General features: G+C 37.3%; 1 protein-coding gene across 12 annotated transcripts in view; it reads right to left on the reverse strand.

Moving 5' to 3' along the window:
• LOC132095459 (obscurin-like protein 1) overlaps nucleotides 1–16,310 on the reverse strand; it is a 30,601-nt gene extending 14,291 nt beyond the window's left edge. Inside the window, exons 1-16 of one of the 12 annotated variants that reach the window (XM_059500466.1) lie at nucleotides 15,996–16,310; nucleotides 13,259–14,372; nucleotides 11,818–12,087; nucleotides 11,397–11,657; nucleotides 10,985–11,293; nucleotides 10,647–10,913; nucleotides 10,269–10,544; nucleotides 9,781–10,056; nucleotides 9,339–9,614; nucleotides 8,784–9,059; nucleotides 5,572–5,829; nucleotides 5,163–5,408; nucleotides 4,601–4,873; nucleotides 3,549–3,824; nucleotides 1,714–1,896; nucleotides 1,138–1,413 (exon numbers count right to left, since the gene is read on the reverse strand). In XM_059500466.1, the coding sequence (XP_059356449.1) occupies nucleotides 1,138–1,413; nucleotides 1,714–1,896; nucleotides 3,549–3,824; nucleotides 4,601–4,873; nucleotides 5,163–5,408; nucleotides 5,572–5,829; nucleotides 8,784–9,059; nucleotides 9,339–9,614; nucleotides 9,781–10,056; nucleotides 10,269–10,544; nucleotides 10,647–10,913; nucleotides 10,985–11,293; nucleotides 11,397–11,657; nucleotides 11,818–12,087; nucleotides 13,259–14,273 (4,738 nt within the window). In that variant the 5' untranslated portion in view covers nucleotides 14,274–14,372; nucleotides 15,996–16,310. Of the gene's footprint in view, nucleotides 1–1,137; nucleotides 1,414–1,713; nucleotides 1,990–3,548; nucleotides 3,825–4,600; nucleotides 4,874–5,162; nucleotides 5,409–5,571; nucleotides 5,830–7,462; nucleotides 7,538–7,632; nucleotides 7,972–8,209; nucleotides 8,486–8,783; nucleotides 9,060–9,338; nucleotides 9,615–9,780; nucleotides 10,057–10,268; nucleotides 10,545–10,646; nucleotides 10,914–10,984; nucleotides 11,294–11,396; nucleotides 11,658–11,817; nucleotides 12,088–13,258; nucleotides 14,373–15,995 lie in introns of all 12 variants that reach the window. The other 11 variants (XM_059500463.1, XM_059500465.1, XM_059500464.1 and 8 more) reach the window with 11 other exon arrangements.
• Between the last annotated feature and the right edge of the window lie 7,831 nt (nucleotides 16,311–24,141).

Genomic DNA, 24,141 nt, shown 5'->3' on the forward strand with positions numbered 1-24,141 from the left:
CAATCTAAAAGCCAAATGTAATAAACAGAAAATGAGAATACAGTTAATGTAAGCTTTGTGAGAATTAAGTGCTGTTAAGCACTGATAATAAAGGTTACATGCTTGCCCAGCGTGAATGGTTTCTTTAAAAATAAAGAGAAACAAGATGCTGGTTAAATAGCATTTAAGAATAGTAGTAGTTGGTGGAAATGCTGCAAACAAACTTGTGAAGCTTCAGGTATATTCCTGCATTAGGAAAATGGTTAAGGAGCCCATAAAGCAGCAAGAATGGATCTGTTGAAAGGTAGAGAAGAATGCTTTCACCCAATGAAAACGGAACTCTACAAAATGATGTATTTGTTAGTTATATAACAAAATACTTTGGATATTGTATGTCACCTTTAACATCCACAAAGAATTCGCTGATATCATCAGCAGTATTACAACTGTAAAACCCAGTGTGGAATACATTTGCTGATTGGATAACCAGTGTCCTTGTGGTGTGCTGTGATTGGATGTTAACCCCAGATTGAGGTAGGAGCTGTAATCCATCCTTGTACCATTGGACCATGGCTGTAGGATCAGATATCTCACATTGGAGAATGATTGGCCAGCCTGCTTCAACGGACTTGTTCTTCTCAATCTCAGGAACAGCTGAGAACATCGCTGGTGGAGCTAAGAGGATTTTTGTTCAGTCAAATTCATAGAATTACCAAAAAGCCTTTCTAAGATATAAAAAGTAATGAAATGAAATGAAATGATGAAAGAGATTAAAACGTACGTATGGCTAATGAATGAGACATTTTGCTGAGTGTATATCATGAGATCGTATCTCGTTATTTGCTACTGAAGTTCTGATGTGTATTCTTCTGAGCATATAAATTAATGAGCATGTCTAAATTAGGTGACATTATCTATACAATATAATAATATTGTATAGTAAGTGATTCGGAAGATGTTCAAAAACCTTTATAATCCTTTTTACAGTTTGTAAAGTGGCGAGGAGATCATTTTAGTGTTTAACAAGAGGGGCTTTGATTATTTGGTTATGAATGTTTATTTTGTTAAACTCTGATTAGGGCAAACAGCATTTAGTGGATGAAGCGTTATATGACTCATTGTTAGTGGTTTTGAGAAAGTATGTAGACTCAAAATCACCTGCAACATCCACCTTGAATGCTATGCGATCATCTACAGCCTCACAGCTGTACATGCCTGAGTTTTTGAGCTCAGCTGATTGGATGATCATTCTCCTCATAGTGCCCTCTGACTGGATGTCAAGTCCACTGTCTTGTAGGAGTTCGACTCCATCTTTGAGCCAGGAAACTTGGGCAGTAGGGTCTGAGATTTCACAATGAAGTATAATGGGACAGCCTGCTTCGATAAACTTGTTCCTTGCAATTTCTGGGAGTGCTGAGAACCTAACAGGGTGTGCTAGGAAAATTTGGAAAATTAAAAAAAAAAAAAAAGTAGGTTATTGACAATTTAATTTGTGCCAAAAAACATGATTAGTTTATAAATCTTTCAAAAGACAATTAGGCAGTCTTAACCTACTAATGTGTTAGTCACAGGGTTTGCTATTAAGTTATCAAGAAGTGAGAGAAGCAGGGTTTCAGTGGATGGTAAAGACGTTACATGAAGTACGTTTTTCAACAGGAGTGATTAGAAATGAAAGAAATATCTGATTATGCCATGAAACAATAGTTAATTGTGTGGTAGTGTTGTGAAAATCACCTTGAATGTCCACCTTGAATGATACAGTATCACCTGAAGCATGACAGGTGTTGTTTCCAGTATCAGACATTTCTGCTGATTGAAAAGTTAGTTTCCTCATATTTCCATCTGTTTGGAAATTGAGCCCAGGGTTTGGGGCCAGCTCTCTACCATCTTTGCACCAGAGCACCTCTGTGGTAACGTCTGATAGATCACATTTCAGAACATTTGGTGAGTCTACTTCAGTGGACTTGTTCTTCTCCACTTCTGAAATTGGAATGAACTTCAGTGATGGAGCTACAAAGGTGTGAATGGCATAAAGTAGGGCTGAGCGTTATGACACTGTATATTGTGGTGATGGTACAGTATAAATTGTTTATCTTTAGAAACTCTAGTATAGTGTAGTGTTGTCAAAAGTACCGACTTCGGTACCAGTCGGTACTTCAATTTTAAACACCACTGAATGACCATAGTGTTCACATGCTCAACAGATATGACTGTTTGGCTGTGACTATCAGTGGATCCCTAATATATCTGCATATAGACGGATCCGCGCTGATAGACACGGCTTTTAATGCTCCTATGTGCTTCTGTGTGAGCACTCTGTGAAGAGTGTGAAGCGATGATCATTGTAGCCAATCAGTTATATCTGTTGAGCGTGTGAACACTATGGCCAATCATTTGTGTTTAAGAATCTGCTCAGCAGCGCTCAAATGTTAGCAGGAAATGGATCTTTTTAAAATTGCAGTACCTTCCGGTACCTGGTAAGTGAGTACATTTGACAATACTAGTATAGTTTATATTACGGTATTTGTGTTCGCACTGACTGACACTGCGAAGCACGCGCAGAGAAAGCCACCTGTCTCAGACAGTATGTGTCATGCGATCACAAATTTGGGACATGCATGATGTTAAATATAGTTATTAAATGCAATAAGATTTGAAAAAGAACTCATTGCAGTGGTCATGCATTGACTGACACAGCTGAAGCACACGCACAGAAAACTGCCTATCATACAGCATGCGATTGCGAATTCTGCTCTCTTTTTTATCTTATTGCACTTACACACATTTATGTCAAACTGTCCATTTTGTGAAATATTCCTGTAAACACAGTTGCTTATGTCTTAAGTGAATGTAGACATTTGAGAGGGAACTGTATGTATGTATGTCATTATATTGGAACCGTGCATTTGATCTTAAAGTGACAGCAGCCTAAATTAAATCTGAGAAAAAGAAAATAACTTACTGCTGTTTTTGTAGCTTTAGTAAGAACAAATTTACTAAAGAGCTGCCGCTCTCAGCGCCGTCAAAATAAAAGTCTCGCCTCGAAGACATAGGCCAAGCAGAAAAACATATCGGCCAATAGCAATATTTGAAAAATGCCAAATATCGGCCGATATATAGATCTTGGTGATATATCGGTTGACCACTAATTACTACACATTAAATAAAAAACTTATTTTAATTTGTCCCTTTGTTATATTTGTTCTATTGTTTGTAATTTGGTTCTTATTTTTAATAAGTTAGAATAATTAAATAACAAACATTACTACAGTATATACTAATATATTGTTATCAGGATTTTTTCATATCATGAAATAAAATTTTGGTCATATCGCCCACCCCTAGCATAGACAATGAGCTGCATGATTTAGTAGAAAAACACTGCCTAATAAGTTGCTTTTTCCTATTTATGAATGCATGTGCTTGAGTTATAATCAGTAAACACTACTTTTAAGGGATAAAGGTCAAAATATTTTTTTAATAATACATAGTTATAAAGGAGATTGCTTTATTTGCTCAGTATACACACATCTCATGTGGTGTCTTCATGAAAGAAAACATCAAATCACCTTTGATTTCCACAAGGAATGAGATGGCGTCATTGTTTGTCTGACAGCTGTAAGTTCCGCTGTGACATAATTCAGCACTTTGCACAGATAGTGTTCTCATGGCTTCCTCATACACAGTAACCATACCATCTTGAGGAAGCACCTCATTCCCATCTTTGTACCACCAGACTTGTGCATCAGGGTCTGAGACTTCGCATTGTAGTTTAAAGGGTCTTCCTGACTCAATGCATATGGACCGCTGAGCCTCAGGGACACTGGAGAACGTCACAGGTGGAGCTACAGAATTTTGTACAGACACATTTACTTTTGATTGTTTCCTTTTTATAAAACATACATGCATTTATAATTTTTCTCAAAACTTGATTCTAAAGAATGAGTCAAAATATTGACTAACATTCAGTGTTTTATGAAAGAGTCTGTTTGGCAAGAAAATAACTGTAAGAATATATTGAATTACTGTAATCAATAAATTGGGAAGAAAACAGAAAACAGACATGAACTTCGAATATAAGATGAAAAATTAGTAGCGCAAGAGTAAAAGACAACATTCAAAATGACAGATATTTTACGACAAAGACAAAACATGGGCAACAAACATCAAAGATAAACATAATGAAAATGAATTTAGTGGTGTTACTTGTGTATATCAGGCCTTTGACTTTGTACATTTGTTAGTTAGTGATAGGATTTCCTGTAGCATCCCTAAGAAGTATATCATTGTAAATTATTAGTAGTATTTGTAATCAACATGATAATTACTAAATAGATATCTGAATGAGACAATTACTTTTAAGTTGCCAATTTGTCAACTAATTACTGTTTTGAAAATTATTTTACTTTAACTTTTCCAGATGCTGCTATGAAATGCAAATGTAAATAATAATATTTTCTCTACCAAAATGTTCATACGTAGTAACAACATTTTACAGCTACCTATTATTCTGGCTTTTATCCAAACAACAGATTGAACAGAGTTAGTAACCATTGCATGATCGAAGTGGTTAGTTTGGTAATCGGATGGATTGAGCTGGCGTAGATGACTGATGAATCACCTGGTAGGTCCACTGCAAACTGGACGGTGACATCATCTGTCTCACAAGCATGTTCTCCTGAGTGAGACGGCTCGGCTGTTTTCACAAGAGCTCTGAAAGTCTCCTCAGATTGGGTGATAATGTCGCATTCTTGGAGTTCCCCACCTTCCTTGTACCAGCACACCTCTGCCATTGTGCTCGATACCTCAGGTTGTGGAAAATTAGCAATATCAGTTCCATCATTTGACTTGCTCCTGTCAGTCTCATGGATAGTTGAAGTTTGCAAAGATGTAGCTAAGGGGTTTAATTTAATATGTTTTAATGCAAGCAGATAGTTTGACCTAAACAGGTTATATTTAAAATAAATAGCAATGAGTTATACTATAAAAGTTATACTAAATTGAAGTTATATACTGAGTATCAGTATAATTTACAAGTATAATTTAATCTGTATTAAATGTTATTTTTTTTTTTAGATCTAGTCATTTCATTTCATATGTTTTTTTTTCTTTGATTTTAATATATGATTAAAAGACTGGAACTGATGTAGCAGTGTGGATTTAAACTAGTTTAAAAAAATCACCTTTGACATCCACCTTAAATATTATGTCATCATCCTTTGCCTTGTAGTTGTTTACACCTGATTGACCCAAGCCTATAGCTGGAACATTCAGTCTTCGCACACTTTCCTCTGATTCAAGCGTATGTCCATTTTCAGAGTAGAACTGTATTCTGTCCTTGTAACAATGAACTGGAGAATCACCTTCAATGGGTCTGACAGCTTCATCTTCTGGTGGTAGTGTAAAGAATTCTACTTTATGACAAGGTTCTTCAGTTTTGAGGAGACAAAGCAATGTTTATCGTGAGTTATCTATTAAGATTGTAAGTGTAAAACAATTTGGTTGACAAGGGTACAGAACATTTAAGCAAAAGCCAGACACAGTTAGTTGCTTTTGACCATTAATGGTGTGTTAAAAACAATCTTGAGTCACCTTTCATATCCTCTTGATGTACAACAAATTCATCCTTGGTAACAGTCTCATATGCTTCTTGCAAACACATCTCTGATGACTGGATGAGCTCTTTCTGTGCTTTAGGTTTATTGAATATTACGGTTGTCTCATCTTCTTGGCAGGATATAGGTTTTTCTTGGATTGTGTGTTTATATTTCTCAGTTAGCAGTACACTGGAACAGTCTGTGTCAATGCTTTCATCCATTCCACAAATTGGTGTGGAATTTGTCCTCGAAGCTAGGGATATTTCAAGTTATATGAAAAGAGACATGTATTACAATTATGACACATTACATTGTATACTTTACATTATCTAAGCTAAATAAACTGCACTTATAGCTTTGCAATCAAAAATTGTATAGACTTGTATCTTTTTATTACTTGCATATTAAAATGACACTATTTTGGCTATAAGTTAGATTAAAAGATGATACAATATAATTTTTAGTGAGGTGATCTTTGTTAGATAAATATTTGGTGATGGAATTCTATAGGTAAATAATTATAAAAAGTAGCTGTTTTTTTTTTTATCTAAGTCAGTTAGTTGAAGGTTTCGAAGTTATTCAGATTCAGTAATGGATCCGAATAGAGAAGAATGACGTTAAGTGGTTGTTAGGTGGTAAATGTCAATGGCATATATTTTGCTCCCATCATTATTTGCAGAATGATGGAGCTAACTATTTAAATCACCTTCAACATCCACCTTAAAAGCTAAGACATCTCGATCCATGTCACTCTCTTGTATTGTGATGTGAGTCGAGCCTTCATCTTCAGAAACTGAAGTATTTATCTGGTTTGCTAGTTGTAGCTGTGGTTTAAGCATTGTTTGTAGTTGTGGTTGTGGTTGTAGCTGTGGTTGTAGCATTGTTTGTAGTTGTGGCTGTAGCTGTGGTTGTAGTTGTGGCTGTAACTGTGGTTGTAGCTCTGGTTGTAGTATCGGTTGTAGCTGTGGTTGTAGCATTGGTTGTAGCTCTGGTTGTAGTATCCGTTGTAGCTGTGGTTGTAGCATTGGTTGTAACTCTGGTTGTACAATTGGTTGTAGCATTGGTTGTAGCTGTGGCTGCAGCATTGATTGTAGTTCTGGTTGTAGTATTGGTTGTAGCAGTGCTTGTAGCATTGGTTCTGGCTGTTGTTCCTCTTCAATCAATCTGAAGGTTGTAGCTACAGACACTGGGGTATCCCACTGAATCTCTTCTCCAGATCTTTCTATTGGGAGATTGTTGTTCTCTTTTTCAGATCTGATCTCAGCCTCAGTTCCTGATGTTCTCAGGAACTCTTCTATAGTTGAATTTTTTACACAAAGAAAGTGTGAAGTTCTTTTCTTTTCTGTCTCCATAGTCAGAAAAGCTTTTTTAATTTTTAAGAGTATTTCAAGATTGTAAAAATGTAAGAGTGATGACCATATCACATAGTGGTCTAAAACAAGCCAAACAGTGGTTAAAACTGATATTAAAAACAAAACGCAATTACACAAGAAGTCATATCACCAACTTTCATTCATTCAACTATTCTGTATTTCAGCTCTCTGTAACATAATTCAGTCAAGACAATACTGATGATGTTTCTGAATGACACATGGACAAGATGACTCAAGCAAATGTAAACGTGTACAGTTTAAGTTTAAATGATATGTGCTTCAATGAAGAATGAAGATAGGTAAGTCTATTGAATGAGTGTTAGTTTGGAAGAAGGGTTTGCAGACCAACTGGATGTTGGATAAAGACATGATAGCATGGGTTAGTTTTGGGAAGGTAACCAAGATGCAGGGGACCAGCATCTCCAGAAAGAGCCATTGGATAGTTAAAACCACCTTTGTTAGTCGCACAGAGGCACTGGGTTAAATGCTTGGGTTGAGGTAGCATTATATCACCTTTTATATCCACAGTGCACTGGACAGAGTCATCATAGGTCTCACCACTGAACACCTCATAGTGAGACAGTTCTGCTGTTAGAAAAGCCACAAAGAAAACAATAACTGACTTGCTTCAGCCATGTTAATGCTCCTAATTCTGAATGGCATTAAAATAAGTGGCAAACCACCTTGGTCCATTTCAAATGGGATGGGATCATCTGGTATCTTTTGGCTGTTTACTTCGAAAAGAGAAGTCTCTGGTGTGTGGATGATTACTGTTCTTCTGGATGCATCTGAGTGAACTTCAGGTTCAGTTTCTGGTTCATATTCAGATTTGGATTCAAGTTCCAAATCAGGTTCAAATTTAGGTTTAGGTTCAGATTGAGAAAGCATGACCTTCTCTTCTTTTGTCTCGCTGACATATGGAGTGGTATCTGAAATTTCATAATGTAGTGCAACAGGTTTCATTTCTTCAGTGCATTTGGTCTTCTCAACTTCAGGATCAGCCAAAAATGTTGGTGGTGGCACTACAGATGACCATTGACAGAGGAATGCTTTATTCAATGTAAGTGACTAATTTCTAAACTCAGAAAGACAGAACCAATTATGGCCATTGAAGCCAAGGACATACAAGTAACATTGTCAGAATACATTTAAAGAGATTAAAAAAAAAAAAAAAAAAAAAAAAAAGCTACATAGAGCACACAATTGTTAGTTGTCACACAAAAACATTAAGTATTTTACAAGCAAATATTTGAAAATCACCTTGGTCTTGTACATTAAACTGGATGACATCACCCGTTCTCAGACAGTCGTACCATCCAGAATTAGAGGGCTGTGCTGTCTTGACAGCTAACGTCCTCCTGGTACACTCCGATTTGATATGAGGCTGACTTTTTGAGACAAGCCCTACGCCATCCTTGTAATAACACACATTGGCATTTGGATCTGAGATCTCACCGTGCAAATCAGTGGAGTAGTCTGCTTCCACCAGCTGGTTCTTCACTGTGTCTGGTAATGTTGAGAACATCACCGTTGGGTCTAAGGGTGATCCGTTGCATTATTAAAGAATATACATAATTAATATCCCTTATTAAAAAGTAATCTAGACTGCCTATCTGTGATTTCTCAGACCATCTGCCAAGAAGCAAGTTAAATAATGCAAAACATGTAACATTTGTATCAAATCGCTGCCAACAAGTTGGATGCAATGGTGAGAGGCATGTCCATAACATCACTGCTAAGAGACACAGACAACAAAAAGCTTGATTGTTAGTTTGCACCTAGTTTGGCAAATGTGTTACTGGATGAACAAGATTCTCAAAAAGTCATAAATCACCTTTGATGTCCACAGTGAAATGGACAGAGTCGTCGGATGATTCACAGCGGTACAATCCAGAATGAATGGGCTCAGCTGGATTGACTACCAGTGTCCTTACATCTTCCTCTGATTGAATATTCAAACCAGTCTCGGGTTGAAGCTGCATATCGTTGTGGAACCAGCTGACTTGGGCTGTAGGGTCTGACACCTTACAGTGGAGTTCAAAGTGGCCACCAGCTTCAATGCATTTATTCGTCTCAACTTCAGGAACAGCTGAGAACCTCACTGGTGCAGCTACAGATGATGATTTATATCAGAATCATCAAGAATGACAAGAAATTAACCAGATTAAAAGACCTATTGCTTTAAGATAACATGCAATAACTCAATATACAAGAACATCATGACAATGAAAAGATAATCCAAAATTTTTAAGCTAAAGCAGAACATTTTTTGACAGATGTACTAAAGAATGTGACAAAAGAGCAATACAGAAAGCAGTGATTGTTAGTGGCATAATTGCAAGAAGACATAATTAATTTGTAAGGTAGGAATACATTTGGCCAAAATCACCTCGTATCTCCACATGAAACTTGATGACATCATCCTTAGTTGTGCAGCTGTACACACCGGCATGAGAAGGGTGTGCTGATTGAATACTGAGTGTTCTCATGCGGTCATTTGATTTGATGTCTACTCCAGATTCTACAAGGAGCTGATACCCATCTTTGTACCACCGGACCTGTGCAGTAGAGTCTGAAACTTCACACTGCAGAACAATGGGGCAGCCTGGTTCAATGCACTTTCTCCGTTTAACCTCAGGAACAGCAGAGAACCTCACAGGTGGGGCTACGGATATTTTAGAGTGTCCTTACTTTATAGTTTTAATAGTCATTATTATTAATATAACAAAAAAGAAATCTTAATCTAAATCTTAATCTTACTCTTAATCAATTTTTGACATGTCAGGCAAAATGAAATTGTAATTTAATTCACTAGTAAACATTTTAATCACCTTTAACATCCACATTGAATTGTACAGCATCCCCCCTTGTCTTGCAGCTGTACACTCCTGAGTGGTAAAATTCAGCTGACTGGACAATCAGTTGCCTCTTTGTACCCTTGGACTTGAAGTCTAGTCCACTTTGCGGTAGAATCTTCACACCATCTTTATACCAGGAGACCTGGGCGAGTGGATCTGAGAGCTCACATTGCAGTGCTATCGGTGAGCCTGCTTCAATGGACTTGTTCCTCTCATGGTCCGGAAGAATGGAGAACCTCACTGGTGGAGCTATATGTGTGTTGGTTCAGCATTATTTGGTAAACTTTAGACACTTGGAAGTGCAAGATTCCATTGTTGGACACATTCATTTGATTTTAATTCATAGGAATGCAAATGAATGTTATTAAAAATGCCTTCATTCTTAGATTTCCGACATGTCAACATTATGAAGCTGATTAACAACTTTGAAGAACAGAATAGTAAGAACAGAAAAGACTCACCCTCAACCTCCACGTTAAACCTGATGACATCATCAATAGCATCACAACTATAAACTCCTGAGTGGGAGAAATCAGCTGATTGGATGACAATCCTCCTCATTGTTCCCTCTGACTGGATGTGCAGACCTTCCATTGATTGAAGTTCAACACCATTCTTATACCAACGAACTGGAGCCTCAGGGTCTGACAGCTCACAGTAGAGAACAATAGGGTTGCCAACCTCCACAAATTTGTTTCGATCCATTTCAGAAAGTGGAGTGAATTTTACCAGTGGAGCTGATTGATGAGAATATATCAGCAATTTCAACAACACAGGTACAACAGTTAATATCATTATAAATATATCTTGGTTCAAGGAAATCAAAGTTAAGTGTATACCTTGTATATACAAAGCAGCAGAATCTCTAATTCCATAGGCAATGAAGGTGATCTCTGCTCCATTGTCTGTGTCCCGTACCCCACGAATGCGTAGGGACTGGTGTGTACGCGAACGCCTTATGGAGAAACGGTCATCGTCTTGAAGCTGATTTCCATTTAAGAACCAAGTCCCTAAAACTGACGCAGACAGCTCAATGGTAAAGCAGGCATCCTGGCCCTCTGGCACTAAAGCATCTTGTAGAGGTGCTTGTATTCTGGCAACTGGGACTGGAATTGGGAATGAAATTTGTTAGTGATTTTTTTGTGTATACAATGGATAGCCCTAAATAGGAGCTTACCAAGGTGAACTGCTCGAGGAAACTCTACATTCCCACTCCTTCCATATTTGTTGACACTGCATATCCGAAATCTGTAGTCTGCCTCGCATGGAACGCTGTCACCAAGAATCTCCACTGAGGTTGCAGAGTCTGTGGTCAAACATTGCAGCCACTCCTGTGAGCCAACAACCTCTTGCCTCTCAATTATATACCCTGAAGGTGGATTCTTCCGAGAGTCTTGTGCTGGAAACCAGGAAAGGAGGGCTGCATTTGCTCTTTCTGTGTTTATCTGTACTCCGATTGGACAGCTTGGTGGACAGTGCCTTGCAGCTGAAATTAGCACAAGAGAAGAAGTTAGTTGAAAATGAACACTTTTCACATTCTGAAATAGGTGTGTTTACATATGATTAATTCCAAACAAATGTTTTCTTACCTTTCACCCGTAGCTGTGATGACGTCTTAGATCTACCCACATAGAACATGACCATACCAGAGTCTTGTGGTGTGGTGTTGACAAAAACCAAGATGTGTGTCCTTCCAAAGGATTTGATAATGGTCTGATGGGTCTCCCTCAGTTCTGTTCCATCTTTGTACCAATGAATGTCCATTTCCTCCTCCTCCACTTCTACACAGAAGGCTGCATTTTCCCCCTCCAGAACGTCAACTTTTCGTGGCAGCTTTCTTACAATGGTACCTTCAAGAGCAAGTTTACATTAAGTACATCAAGTGTGCATTTGATGGAAGTTATAGAGCTGCAAATGCTCAAAATTTGTTTTTCCCAGGCAGATGCAATAACTGAGTGGTTGTTGATGTTTTTTTGTTTGTTTTGTGTGTTTTTTTTTTGTTTTTTTTACCTTTGACTGCTACCTCAGCAATGCTTCTGCCCCCATCAGCCATCTCACAGAGATATATCCCATCGTCATCAACTCCAATATCACGAATTGTAAGTCGTCGCTTTGTCCCCCACTCCTCCATCCCATATTTGGCTCCAGGCTGTAGTCGTCTGTCTTCTAAGTACCAGGTGATTGGAACAGAGTCCTCAGGAACTTCACACTCAAGAACAGCCAAGTCTCTCTCCCATACTTGCAAGTCATTCAGTGGTTGCTTAAATCGAACCGGTGGCTCTGTTGTTACAAGATGAAAAGAGCCCAAAAAGGAAAGTTCTTAAAATGTGTGTGTTTTTTTTTTAATGTCAGTAATGGATAGATCTGCATTATCTCTGCAGAGATGCAGTTGCAAAGTATCAAATACCTACACCGCTAACAATGACCAGCGTATTGTTTGTTTTGGATTGTTATGTGCTTGATGTCCTAATTATGCTTTTTAACTAACTAACCATCAACTAACCAGAAGACCATGCTTTGCATACATTAGCCTCGACCAGCATTGATATTGATGCCTAACGTGCTAATGAGGTAATCTGAAATCAGTAATGATGTTGTTTTCATACTGTTATACTATTACATTTTAGAAAGTAATTGGTATACTATGTATACTGAAGTGAAGATTATGTAAAATGTTCTTGTTTAAAATATATAACAATTCTTAAAAAACTATAAATTTACTTGAGAGGCAACCCTGCATAATTTTTTTTTTAAAGTTCCAAAAATCTGCCAGTGCAGTTAGGCTTAACTTCAAGATAAAATGCATGAAAACTTGATTTAAAAACAATGATTTTACATTTTAGAATTGTTGTTTCTTATTATCTTTTTCATGTTTCATGTTTTATTGTACCTTACTAAAAAGTATATATCTTTAAGAATTATGACTAAAAGAGTAAATGGCATCCCTGACAGTATTATTATAATTATTATTATTTTGTCTTGTAATGCTTAGTAGACATACCTTCGGTTTAAACCTGGTGATTTGAAAGCCTTTTGAGCTTTATGGAGTTGCCTGGCTCTGATACAACATAGTCATGCAAAGCAATCAGTTTTGACTGTTTGATGGTCCATGTGAGAAATATGAGCTTGCCTCCAGAGATTTCTATCACGTGTGTGGGCCTCAGGCCTTTCAAAGCCTAAGTGACTTTGCAGATATAAGACTGGGTGGAATCTGTTTCATGTTAATGAGTTTGGCCAGGTCAGGTAATTTTAAAGCTCCCTTGATGCATTTCATTCAATTAAATCATCAGAAAAGTAACTGCTGATTAGAGTACCAAATGCTCAACATAACAGATGGCAACTGGATCCTTAATTGTACATGCCATATAAAGTTTATGCCAAATTTTTAGATATATAATAGATCACTTGTGTTGATCTGCATTGATCGTATCCAAAGTCAGATGGCTCTTACCTTTGATGATAAGGTGTACAGCACTCAGGGTTTGCCCTGCAGTGTTTGAAGCAGAACAGACATAAACTCCATTGTCCTGTTGTTTGCAGTAGAGAACTTTAAGTGTGAAGTAACCCTCCCTGTCTTCATACAAAAGATACCGTCTCCCAGACAAGATAAGTCTCCCATCTTTCCTCCATAATATTTCTGGTTTTGGCTTCCCTGTTACATAGCACCGAAACTTTGCATGTTTCCCTTCTGTCACTGCAAACATTTTCACTTTGGCTGAGTTTGGCAGTGGATCATCTTTCAGCCTTGTCGCAACCTGCCTACCACTTCTCTGTTTTCCCTGATGTGCTTTCCAGTGGCCGTTAGTGTAACCGTTACGGTTCCCTTCATCTTCATGTCCTGGTCCAGCATCCACCAACAGCACAGCTCCTGCCAGACTCTCTCCAAATTCATTCCTGGCCTTGCATGTGTAGACCCCTCCATCTGGTGCTCTTGTCTTGAAAATCTTTAGTTGGAACCATCCTCCATCCTGATAGCTCATGGCGAAATGTGTGCTTTCAAAGATCTCATTCAACTTCTTGCCATCCTTCTCCCACATCACTTCTGGTCTAGGGTTTCCCCACAGCTTACAGGAGAACACAGCATCCTCTCCTCGACCAACTCTAGTCGAGAGGGGCTTTATGAGGAAGCGGGGCTTGTTTTCCTCCCGAAATTCCATCTCCTGTGCTTCACCTTCTACTTTCAAAGTGGCTGCAGCGTAAGTCTCTCCAATGCAGTTCTTGGCCTTGCAGATGTATTGCCCGCTGTCCTCCATTGTCACAGAAGTTATGATAAGGTTATAGACATTGCCATCTTCAAACACCCGGTATCTGCCCTCTGGATGAATCTTCTCATTGTTTCTCTCCCATATAACTGCTGGTCTGGGATCCCCACCAATCTGGCATTTCAGAACTGCATCTGTGCCACTTTGTACTACCACAGGACGAGGGTAGGCCAGGAACCGTGGTGCTCCACCAAACACATCCATCCCTGCTCACTTGCCAACCTCCACTCAGACTGACAGGCTACAGGCATTCAGTCTCTATATTACTTTGGAAGAATTTTGTTGTCCAGCTGTTTATCAAGTCTCCGATTAGAAACAAAGAAAATGACATTTAATTCATGCACTGATAATAAAAAACAGTTTCATACATTATTTAGATAATACAGACAGTATGTGCTAAAATATCAAGTTGAATGTCAAAAATCCTGAGGTAGCAAACAGGATGCAGAATTATACATTTTAAAGTAATGCATATGATCCATATGAATCATAATTATTATATTTTTAATTCTACTTAAAAGCAGAAGTAGACTTGGCACTGGATCTGACAAATTACCTCTTTCATCATTTACTAAAGTAATATAGTTCAGTGTTTGTTCGACTTGACCTGTTCATGGCATTAATTGTCTAACTATATTTGTCTTTTCAGAAAATGAAAAATGAATAACCAAACTATTCATGTCCCAATAATTTTGAAAAACTAGCTATTTCTCAAATTGTCTGCTAAATTATACAGTCTCATTAAAAACTCATTGAGTTTTGGTGTGTGTAATAACAACATTTTATGGTGTAAGCTCTCCCCAGATTAAAGGTAGTACACCAGAATATTAATGGCCAGAACTTTCTTAGATATTATGCCTTGTGTGAGAAGTGGTGAACCATCTTTTAGCCATACTGCAACAGCGACCACAACACATAACTAACACAGCTGGTGCTGTATTTCAATGGGAAAGTGCTTTATATAGTATGCCCTAAATAAAGACCTGTGAGAGGGCATGTGTCAGGTATCACAAAGCACACTACAGAACACGCGTGCACATACAACATAGGTCTCACACACTCAGGCAGGACACACCCCATGGGGACCTCTCAGTCAAAATATGCTATGCCTCTCACACTCCTTTTAGCAAATGCAGTGACAAATTTAGGTGTTAAATGTCATTGTCAAAATTAGTTTGTTTGTCATAAGTTTCAAGAAAGAAACATTTCATCTGTAGTTTTAAGTGATATCTTCCTCTGAAAATATCCTCTGTTGCATATGAAGCAATCCAGACCATGTTGGTTAATATGCCCTCATATGATATATTATATATAATATAATTATATATATATATATCTCAATTTCAATCACGCTGCATGTTTGGCCTCTGAAGTGTACAGGGGAATGTTTATACGCCAGAGCTAGTTTATCTGTTTTAGGATGGCAGAACACAAGAATCGCTAGTCCTGGGAATCTATGACGCACAGTGAACTTCAGGAAAACGATCCGGTGTCCTCTTCAGAAACTTAAATGTCTGCTGGTTATTCATCATGCTACGCATTGAGGTTTGTGCTACGCTACAAACAAGACAACAACACATGATATAAGTAACACATAAACTACATTATAAAAATCTCCCTAGAACACACTAACCGTATTACTATATACTCTATATGTATCCACTGCATAGTGTGTATATTGTATTGTCCAAATGAAGAAAACGGGTGTTCAGGTCAACATTAAAGAACTCGTAGTAGAAAGAAACAAACAGGGAAGATACTCTTATAATATAATCAATTGGGATTAATGTTAAAGGTTTAAATGTATAGCATCGACGATTTCCCTTAGGACTTTAAAAGGAGATTAACCTTCTGTTTGTGTTCCTAATTTAATTAGACTGACCTTTGACCTCAGGGAAACTGCACTTTGTAACAAACATATCCTACCTCTCTTCAGTCCTTAGAGACAACTGTCAATATACATTCCGTGGCAACCAGCTTCTCCTGCTTCACTGGCCCTCACTTCCAGTGGTAGTGGTTTAAAAAAAATAGATAATCCTTTTCCACTTTGGTAAGTTAGTTGCGGTAAGTCCTCCTCATTAACATCTAGTCAGTGTCACCTGCCCATTTTGCCAAAGCTTTTACATGCCCCTTTTAAGATGATTTTAGCCTTATCAGACAGCTTTCCTTTGAACGCTCCAGCAGTCCCACAATCTGTGTGGCGTTTAGTCCTGAGACACCCCTAGTGTCATTGTTCGTAGAAGGCCGTTAAATGCTTTTGCAGCTGCTGCTGTCCCCTAAAAATACTGGCAGCCTCGATGACAGCAGTGAAGATAAGTCAGGCTCTCCATTCACTTGCTCGCAGTGGCTAAAGATAGGTCGGATGGCTCGTCCTGAGCAGATTGCTTGACTTACTTGAGACTTTGCAATAAAACTTAAGGAGAAGGGCTGTAGTCCTTTGGCCTCCTGAAAACTTTCAGCATTTATGTTCAGATCTTTTTTTTTTTTTGTGGAATCAGCACCAGCATAGCCATCCAAAATCATTCAGAGCCTGCAGAGGATTCCTGGTAATGGCCATAATTTTATGGGATCTGTCATCAGCCTTAGTAGAGGTGTAGGCCTACAAATTACTAAAACAAGTATTTTGATCACAATTACTCTGGCCTGTTTCAAAACAACGACAACAACATTTGATGCAAATGGTGTAATGTTCCTGCACTCAACTGGTGTGACAATAGCCAATATTGTTATTTCGAAAAGCATAGTGCATTTCATTGTCAGAAAAGGTACATCGAATTGTCCTTTAATAAACTGAGCAACTGTGAAATGCCTTTGTGGAAATATCTAAGAATGAATCGTTCAAAGAACAGATCCAGAGGGGAGTTGCATGCACGTGTGATTCGGCTTATGAATGTGTGAGGGTGAACACGGAGAGCAGTGACCCCTCAGCTGTTTAGAGGCTCACATCTCACAGGCTCAAAGCTGCCTCCTCTGATTTCAGCCATTGGAAGTAATCTGATCTTACCCTGAACCCTGAAACCAGCATCCTGGCAATGAAACGGTTTGTTCAAGCCACTTTGTGAAAACCTGCAGGGATTAGCGGTCCTCTTTTTGAAACATCCAAATTCCACCAGCTGCTTAAAAAGATATTAGCAAGTGCATCGTTTCTTTATGTATTCCAACCTGTTGCAATATGGACTGTGCAAAAGGTATAATTGTAAAAAACATCATTGAGAGTCTGTTAATAGCTATGTGTGGCTGATAAAGCCCAGTTGTCTTCGTGTTGACGTATTTTCCATTAAAACAAGAAGTTTGAGTAAAAGCTTTATTTATGTTGGATATGAATACAATTTGCTACTTACCAACCAAATGCAGATGCATAGGGTCATCAGCAGTGTTGGGGAGTAACTAGTTACATGTAACGGCGTTACGTAATTTAATTACAAAATTATTGTAACTGTAATTAGTTACAGTTACTACGAAAAAATGAGTAATTAAATTACAGTTACTTATGAAATTTTTAACGATTACAAAGGGGATTACATTTGAATATTTACACACATCCACGTACAGATTTAACTGATTTCATTCCCAAATTGCACTGACTATTCTGAGACATACCACCCTAATAATTTCCGGGATGCGGAAACACAGTCTGGTTCGTAGAATCCAGTCATAAAAACGAAATGCCTAACGCGGACGGAATATCCCACATTTTGGATGACTAAATCAAAAGTAGGTCAGTACACTTGAATCAAAACATGACATCGACTAGTGTCTGTGAATATAAAGCCCCAAAAATGCAATATATGACTTGCACATTCTGCGTGTCTGTGGAAATCAGGTGCGGACTGGACACCGGGAGAACCGGGACAATTCCCGGTGGCCTGGCAGCCGATTTTGCCCCACTATTTAATATCATTATTGTATAATTGCCTGCCGAATGTACTAAAGCGATCATTTGCGAATCCGCCATTTGATAATTAAATCTCTAATAAGTCATGAAGTGTTAGTCATGACTCGCGCGCTCTCCGCACCTCCGCCAAACGGTTTGGATCAGACTCAGAGTAATCAATGTGAGAGAGAGAGAGAGAGAGAGAGAGAGAGAGAGAGAGAGAGAGAGAGAGAATAGAGTGGACTGTGGAAGCGCACAGCTGGAGCAGAGAAGCAGAACTACTGTTCAGGGTTTCAGGTCAGTTTCAACTGTATAGATGCTTTTTTGTCTTTGTTTTTTTATTTAATTAATCAAGCAGCAGCACGTTGCTCATCAGTCATCACTCAAAATACTATATAAAGGACATCATTATTATCTGTTGTAATGTTACAGTAGGAATTTAGCTGAAAAAAAATCAGATTTTTTTTTATAGGTTTAGGGGGAGCTACGACAGACAACACCACAACCCTTACGAAAATTAACATTTTAATATTTAACTATAAATCCAGAGAAAATGGTTACTATTGTTTAACTGTGGTAACCAAAAATGTAAAATTATTTTACAAATGTATTTATTTAAAAATAAATACATATCCATTTGCAAAAAAACAAAAACAAAACAAGGTTATTTTACTTTTATATAGGCTAATAAAAGCGAGGTTAATTTTTGTAAGGGAAAAACATGACTCGTGTACAGTATTAGGATTTTTCTATAAAGATATTTTAGCATTGTAGAGTATTGTATTGTAAAGTATAGTTTTGTTCAATCTTGAGTATTAAAGTCATGAGAGAGATGGATAACAGGGCAAAATAAAGAGACTGAAGAGAAAAATAGAAGTGAAGGTGCCGTTCAGGAGAGAACTTTTAATTATTTTGCATGTCCCCAAATTAAAGATTTAAACCTTTTTTTATGTCAGGTCCATACAAAAAAATAGTTTTGTCCATGAATTTGTTTGTATGAGTTTGAATTTTCCAGTCTGAATTTTTTTCCCAGTCCGCCCCTCCTGTTATTAATGGCAAAGACATGGTTTCATTTACTACATAGGCCTACTGAAGCTCGCAGTGTTTTCAACCCCTGCCGCCTCAATATAGGAGTACACGAGCACATAAACATAATTTCTAGAACTGCTCTGTGTCACTTCATGTGCATTTTACTTATTTTGAGAAAACTATCATCATATACAAAGAGACAGCAGTTAAAAAAAAACACCAATATTTCAGGAGTTTATTACACAGAATACGTCACATGCTTATTAGATAACTGTATTTAAGTTGATGTATATGCTTTCATTTATTATTCTTTAATTTTCACAAATTTAGAAAAGTAATCCAAAAGTAATTAGTTACATTACTTTAATAAAGTAATTGAAAAAGTCACACTACTATTACATTTTAAACAGGGTAACTTGTAATCTGTAACCTATTACATTTCCAAAGTAACCTTCCCAACACTGGTGATCAGTACATGTGGCCTGTTTTTTCTTTTTTTTTTTTTGGTAGAAAAAGAATGAAATTTAAATACACCAGTAATTTGAAAAGAGTTAATTTTGTTGACATTTAGAAGTATTCTACAGTAGAATAAGCTTATAAATGTAAATTCCACTTTTCTATATGAGACTTGGAACTTGTAGATTGTTTATAGATACATTGAATAAACCTAAATTCACCATAAGTTGTATACATATCTACCTCATGAACAGTTAAATGTTCCCCACTTACGCAATAAAAATGTGCAATATCCTTATATTTATTTGTTACCCCTCCATCCTAGTACATCCCTGCATCTCACTCAATCCTATTCCATTATCATTTATAGCACAAAAGTTTATACAACTTATTTATTTGCAAATATTTTTTCTGTTTTCTTTTTTTGGTCTGTGTGTTGTTGTCTCTGTCTACTGGAAGCTGTAACTTTTTAACTTTGTTTACTGTTGCAGTATGATAAAAATAAATAATTATAAATAACAAATTATAATAATTTGTTATTTATAGTGGTTTGACAATGGCAAGCAGAGCACTTAACAGCTCTCTCCTTCCCTCTGCTGGCAGGAGAACTGCAACAGCTGTCAATACCCAGTTAGCTTATTTCAAAAATAGACTCCTTATTCACATGCCTTAACAGTTTTGTCTAAAACCTTTAACCTGATGATTCCAAATAATAAAATGAGAATCTGTCTGTCCCCCAATAATCAGTCATTTATTTTCTTGTTAGACCTACATATCAAACTGAAGTTTTACATTTGAAGCAAACCCACAAAATGTCTCGCAAAGTTCTTTTGTATCCAGGTAGAAGATTTTTCATGATTTCTCATTTTAAAAAGTGTTGTCATTGCTTTATAAGCAGCTTTCTTCTGACCTGCTCTGACATGTTGTGTCTTGGCTGCATACCTGCTAGAACTATCCAAATATATTTCTAGCCATTTGTTCACAAAGGTGGCCGTTGCACCGACAAGTGATCTCCTTTTCTTAGAAAACATTGGTTTATCTATGATAACCAAGCATGTAATAGATAGAAGCACAGAGATGAAGATACGTTATGAAGTGTATTAAAAAGTGTAAAATGCCTTTACACACAATATTTTTCAGATGGTTTAGTTCCGAACTCCCCAAAGAGTGATTTGGGCAAGTAGCAAATCTGATTTCACTACAGTCAAGAAATGAATGATTTTCATTATTCCTCTGTTACAGCAGTTATTCTGCTGAATATGTTCAATCACGGTACTGCTGCTGGGAGTTTCTTTTATAATTTGTCTCTAACATTTTGTTGTTGTTTCTTTTCGAAAACTATTGTACTTACATGATCTTTTTACAGAGGAGACAACAGTTTTACTGAAGAGCAAGAGAAAAACACAAAATCAAGATAAATATTGCTTTTTAACAGTTAATGCTTATAAATGATTGTTATTTCAATCTAATTTTCTGTGATCATGTATTAACTGTGAAAATATTATTTAGGGTTTAGCAAGACAGCTATTTTATTCCAAACAACAAATAATTTTCGATGTGGGGAAATGTTATTGGCTTAAATAATCACAGAATGTGTTATTGTAGAAAAGTACCATAGAAACCACCTGGCTATGTATCTAATGACCCAGTGTAATATGCAGTCGGCAGATTTTCACAGGTCTAAGTAATCTGATGAATAACACTTTTGACGTTTCATGGGATGGAATAAATTGGTAAACTACTAAACAGAAAACACAGAGAGTTTCCCCAGGCTCCAAATACTTTCTCAGATTGACTTCTGAAACATGAATAGACATGAATGCTGAATGTCTACAGCAGCACATCTTTAGCAAAGGATGTCAGAGTGCCAAGAAAATGTCTCAATATTTGCGAAAATATGCATGTCTCTTCCATTAATTGCACTTCTGTTGCAAGTGAGCACGTTTGACATTGACATTGTTCAAAGCACCGTGTGAAAGAATGTTTTTTAAAGATCTAATGGTTCCATCATTTCTCTTGTTGTCACTTCAGTTGGTTCATGTATTTTAGACGCTGGAGCCTCAGCACATCAAATGGCTGGTTTCTAGTCGTGACAGCGTTTACCTGTGTATCGCTAAATCAGAGTGACATATAAGCCTGGCATGACCTCTCAGTTTCACTATTTTCACTTTTTGTTTTTCCTACATCTACCTCACTGTTTCCTCATGATTTCAAATTGAGCCTGGCAAGTCTATTCCTATACGACCTCGCTGATCTACAGCAGAGCCAAGCTGTCATTTAATATTACTACCTCTGCAAATCGCAAGAGCACAAAAATGAATCCTGCTGATCTACTGTGTTGAAAGAAAACAGGCGATGCATATATTATCAGACAATTGCACAGCTCTAGCAATTCAAATGAATTTACACAAGGTTTAGAAATCTGCCTGGATGCTTAATGCCTGCAGTGCCCTGTCTCTACTTGCTTGTTTTTTTTTTGCCAGGAAACATTACAGCTGGAAGGTGTCTGTCTGAGCCGAGTCATTACGAACTGTCTGCCTAGTTATTCATTTGTTTAAACATGTTCACATTTAAAGCACAGTCTCTTTAATCTGAATAAAGAATACACTGTAGTAGGCCAGATTGTTCACAAATGAAGTGATAGTCATGCAGTTCATTTGGCAGCCACTGTGTGGTGATAAAGAATCAGGAGCTATGCAGTAGTTTTCAGACTTTGTCAGTCTTTCCTTTGGTCCATCTTTTAATGGTCTTGCTTCATTGTTTTATTTTAGCTATTCTAAAATTCATTGTTGCTTGTTTTATAGGCAACATTTTCAGTAGAAAACACTTTTTTTTAATAATCCTTTTACTTTTTAAAGAAAGATTTAAGTTTAACACTTCATAATAAGGTTAATTGACTTAAAGCTTTTGGATTTTAATGGCATTTATTGATATAAATTACAGTTTATCTTATAATATATGTATATTATAAAATATAAGTATATAAAATAATAATTTTCAGGATTAATTAACATTTCATGTTTCAATTAAATTAACTAATTTTAATCTCTGTGACCTGAAATAATCATGTATTAGCATATATGGAAATCAACATTAACCTTCACTAATAAATGATGTAAAAACTTCGTACCTCGTGGTACCATCACAAAGAGGCACAAAATCACTTTCCAGAACATTTTCGTGTACCATTCCTGGCTGGTGGAATGATCTTCCAAAATCTTTTTCTCTTTTCTTCCATCTTTCTCTGTCTAGTTTGGACTTATTTGAACAATGCTTGAACTTGGTATGACGAGCACTTCCTGTGTCTATTTGCCTCTTTAAAATGATTCACTTTAATTCTTTATAAATTGGTTGTTACACTTTGTATATTTAATAGTTAATTTGTTCATTTGTTTCCACAGTCTAGGTGCCAATGCATGGCTTCTACCCTTACTGGTGCAAGATGACCTGAATGGAAAGTGTCAGGAATTTTGATGGCCTTGTGAGCCCTGGACAGCACTAACTACCTGCCTCCAGCCACAGGAGTTGAGGTCTTGGGTGGTAGCTGAAGGTATGCTGGTCTACATGTGTGAACAAGGCAGTCAGCAGGAGCACCTGGAGCCAAATAATGCGGATTCCACTCAGGTGCTTCCATTGAGAGTATTCATGACCTTCTGTCCTGTTTTTCGTTAAATATTTTGTTTAAATCACAATAATTCATCGTTTCATTTCTGAGTTTTTCACAAACATTCTCTGACCCAGTTTTGGTTATGTTGCTTATTCAGAAAATTTTATCAAACATGGTTTGGGGTTCATGATGTATAGCAAATTTCAATGTCTTTTTAACACTACATGATTAAGCAACCGTCAATGAACACTCCTTGTTAAATACTGTTTTTTTCTTTCTATAGCGAGGAACAAAACCAGAACAATCCTGTGACTTGTCAAGTCAAGTCAAATCACCTTTATTTATACAGCGCTTTAAACAAAAAAGATTGTGTCAAAGCAACTGAACAACATTAATTAGGAAAACAGTGTGTCAATAATGCAAAATGGCAGTTAAAGGCAGTTCATCATTGAATTCAGTGATGTCATCATCTCTGTTCAGTTTAAATAGTATCTGTGCAATCATTTGCAATCAAGTCAACGATATCACTGCAAATGAAGTGTCCCCAACTAAGCAAGCCAGAGGCGACAGCGGCAAGGAACCAAAACACCATCGGTGACAGAATGGAGAAAAAAACCTTGGGAGAAACCAGGCTCAGTTTGGGGACAGTTCTCCTCTGACCAGACGAAACCAGCAGTTCAATTCCAGGCTGCAGCAAAGTCAGATTGTGGAGAAGAATCATCTGTTTCCTGTGGTCTTGTCCCAGTGGTCGTCTGAGACAAGGTTTTTACAGGGGATCTGTATCTGGGGCTCTAGTTGTACTGGTCTCCACTGTCTTTCAGGGATGTAAAGGTCCTTTCTAGGTGCTGATCCACCATCTGGTCTGGATACGTACTGGATCCGGGTGACTGCAGTGACCCTCTGATCTGGACACAGACTGGATCTGGTGGCTATGGTGACCTCGGAACAAGAGAGAAACAGACAAATATTAGCGTAGATGCCATTCTTCTAATGATGTAGCAAGTACATCGGGTGTTATGGGAAATGTTCCCTGTTCCGGTTTACCTAATTTTAGCCTAAAAATCCTTTAACAGATTTGGATATTAGAAGCGTATTAGTGTGTTATG

The sequence above is a fragment of the Carassius carassius genome, chromosome 19 (assembly GCF_963082965.1).
Source record: "Carassius carassius chromosome 19, fCarCar2.1, whole genome shotgun sequence".
Taxonomy (NCBI): domain Eukaryota; kingdom Metazoa; phylum Chordata; class Actinopteri; order Cypriniformes; family Cyprinidae; genus Carassius; species Carassius carassius.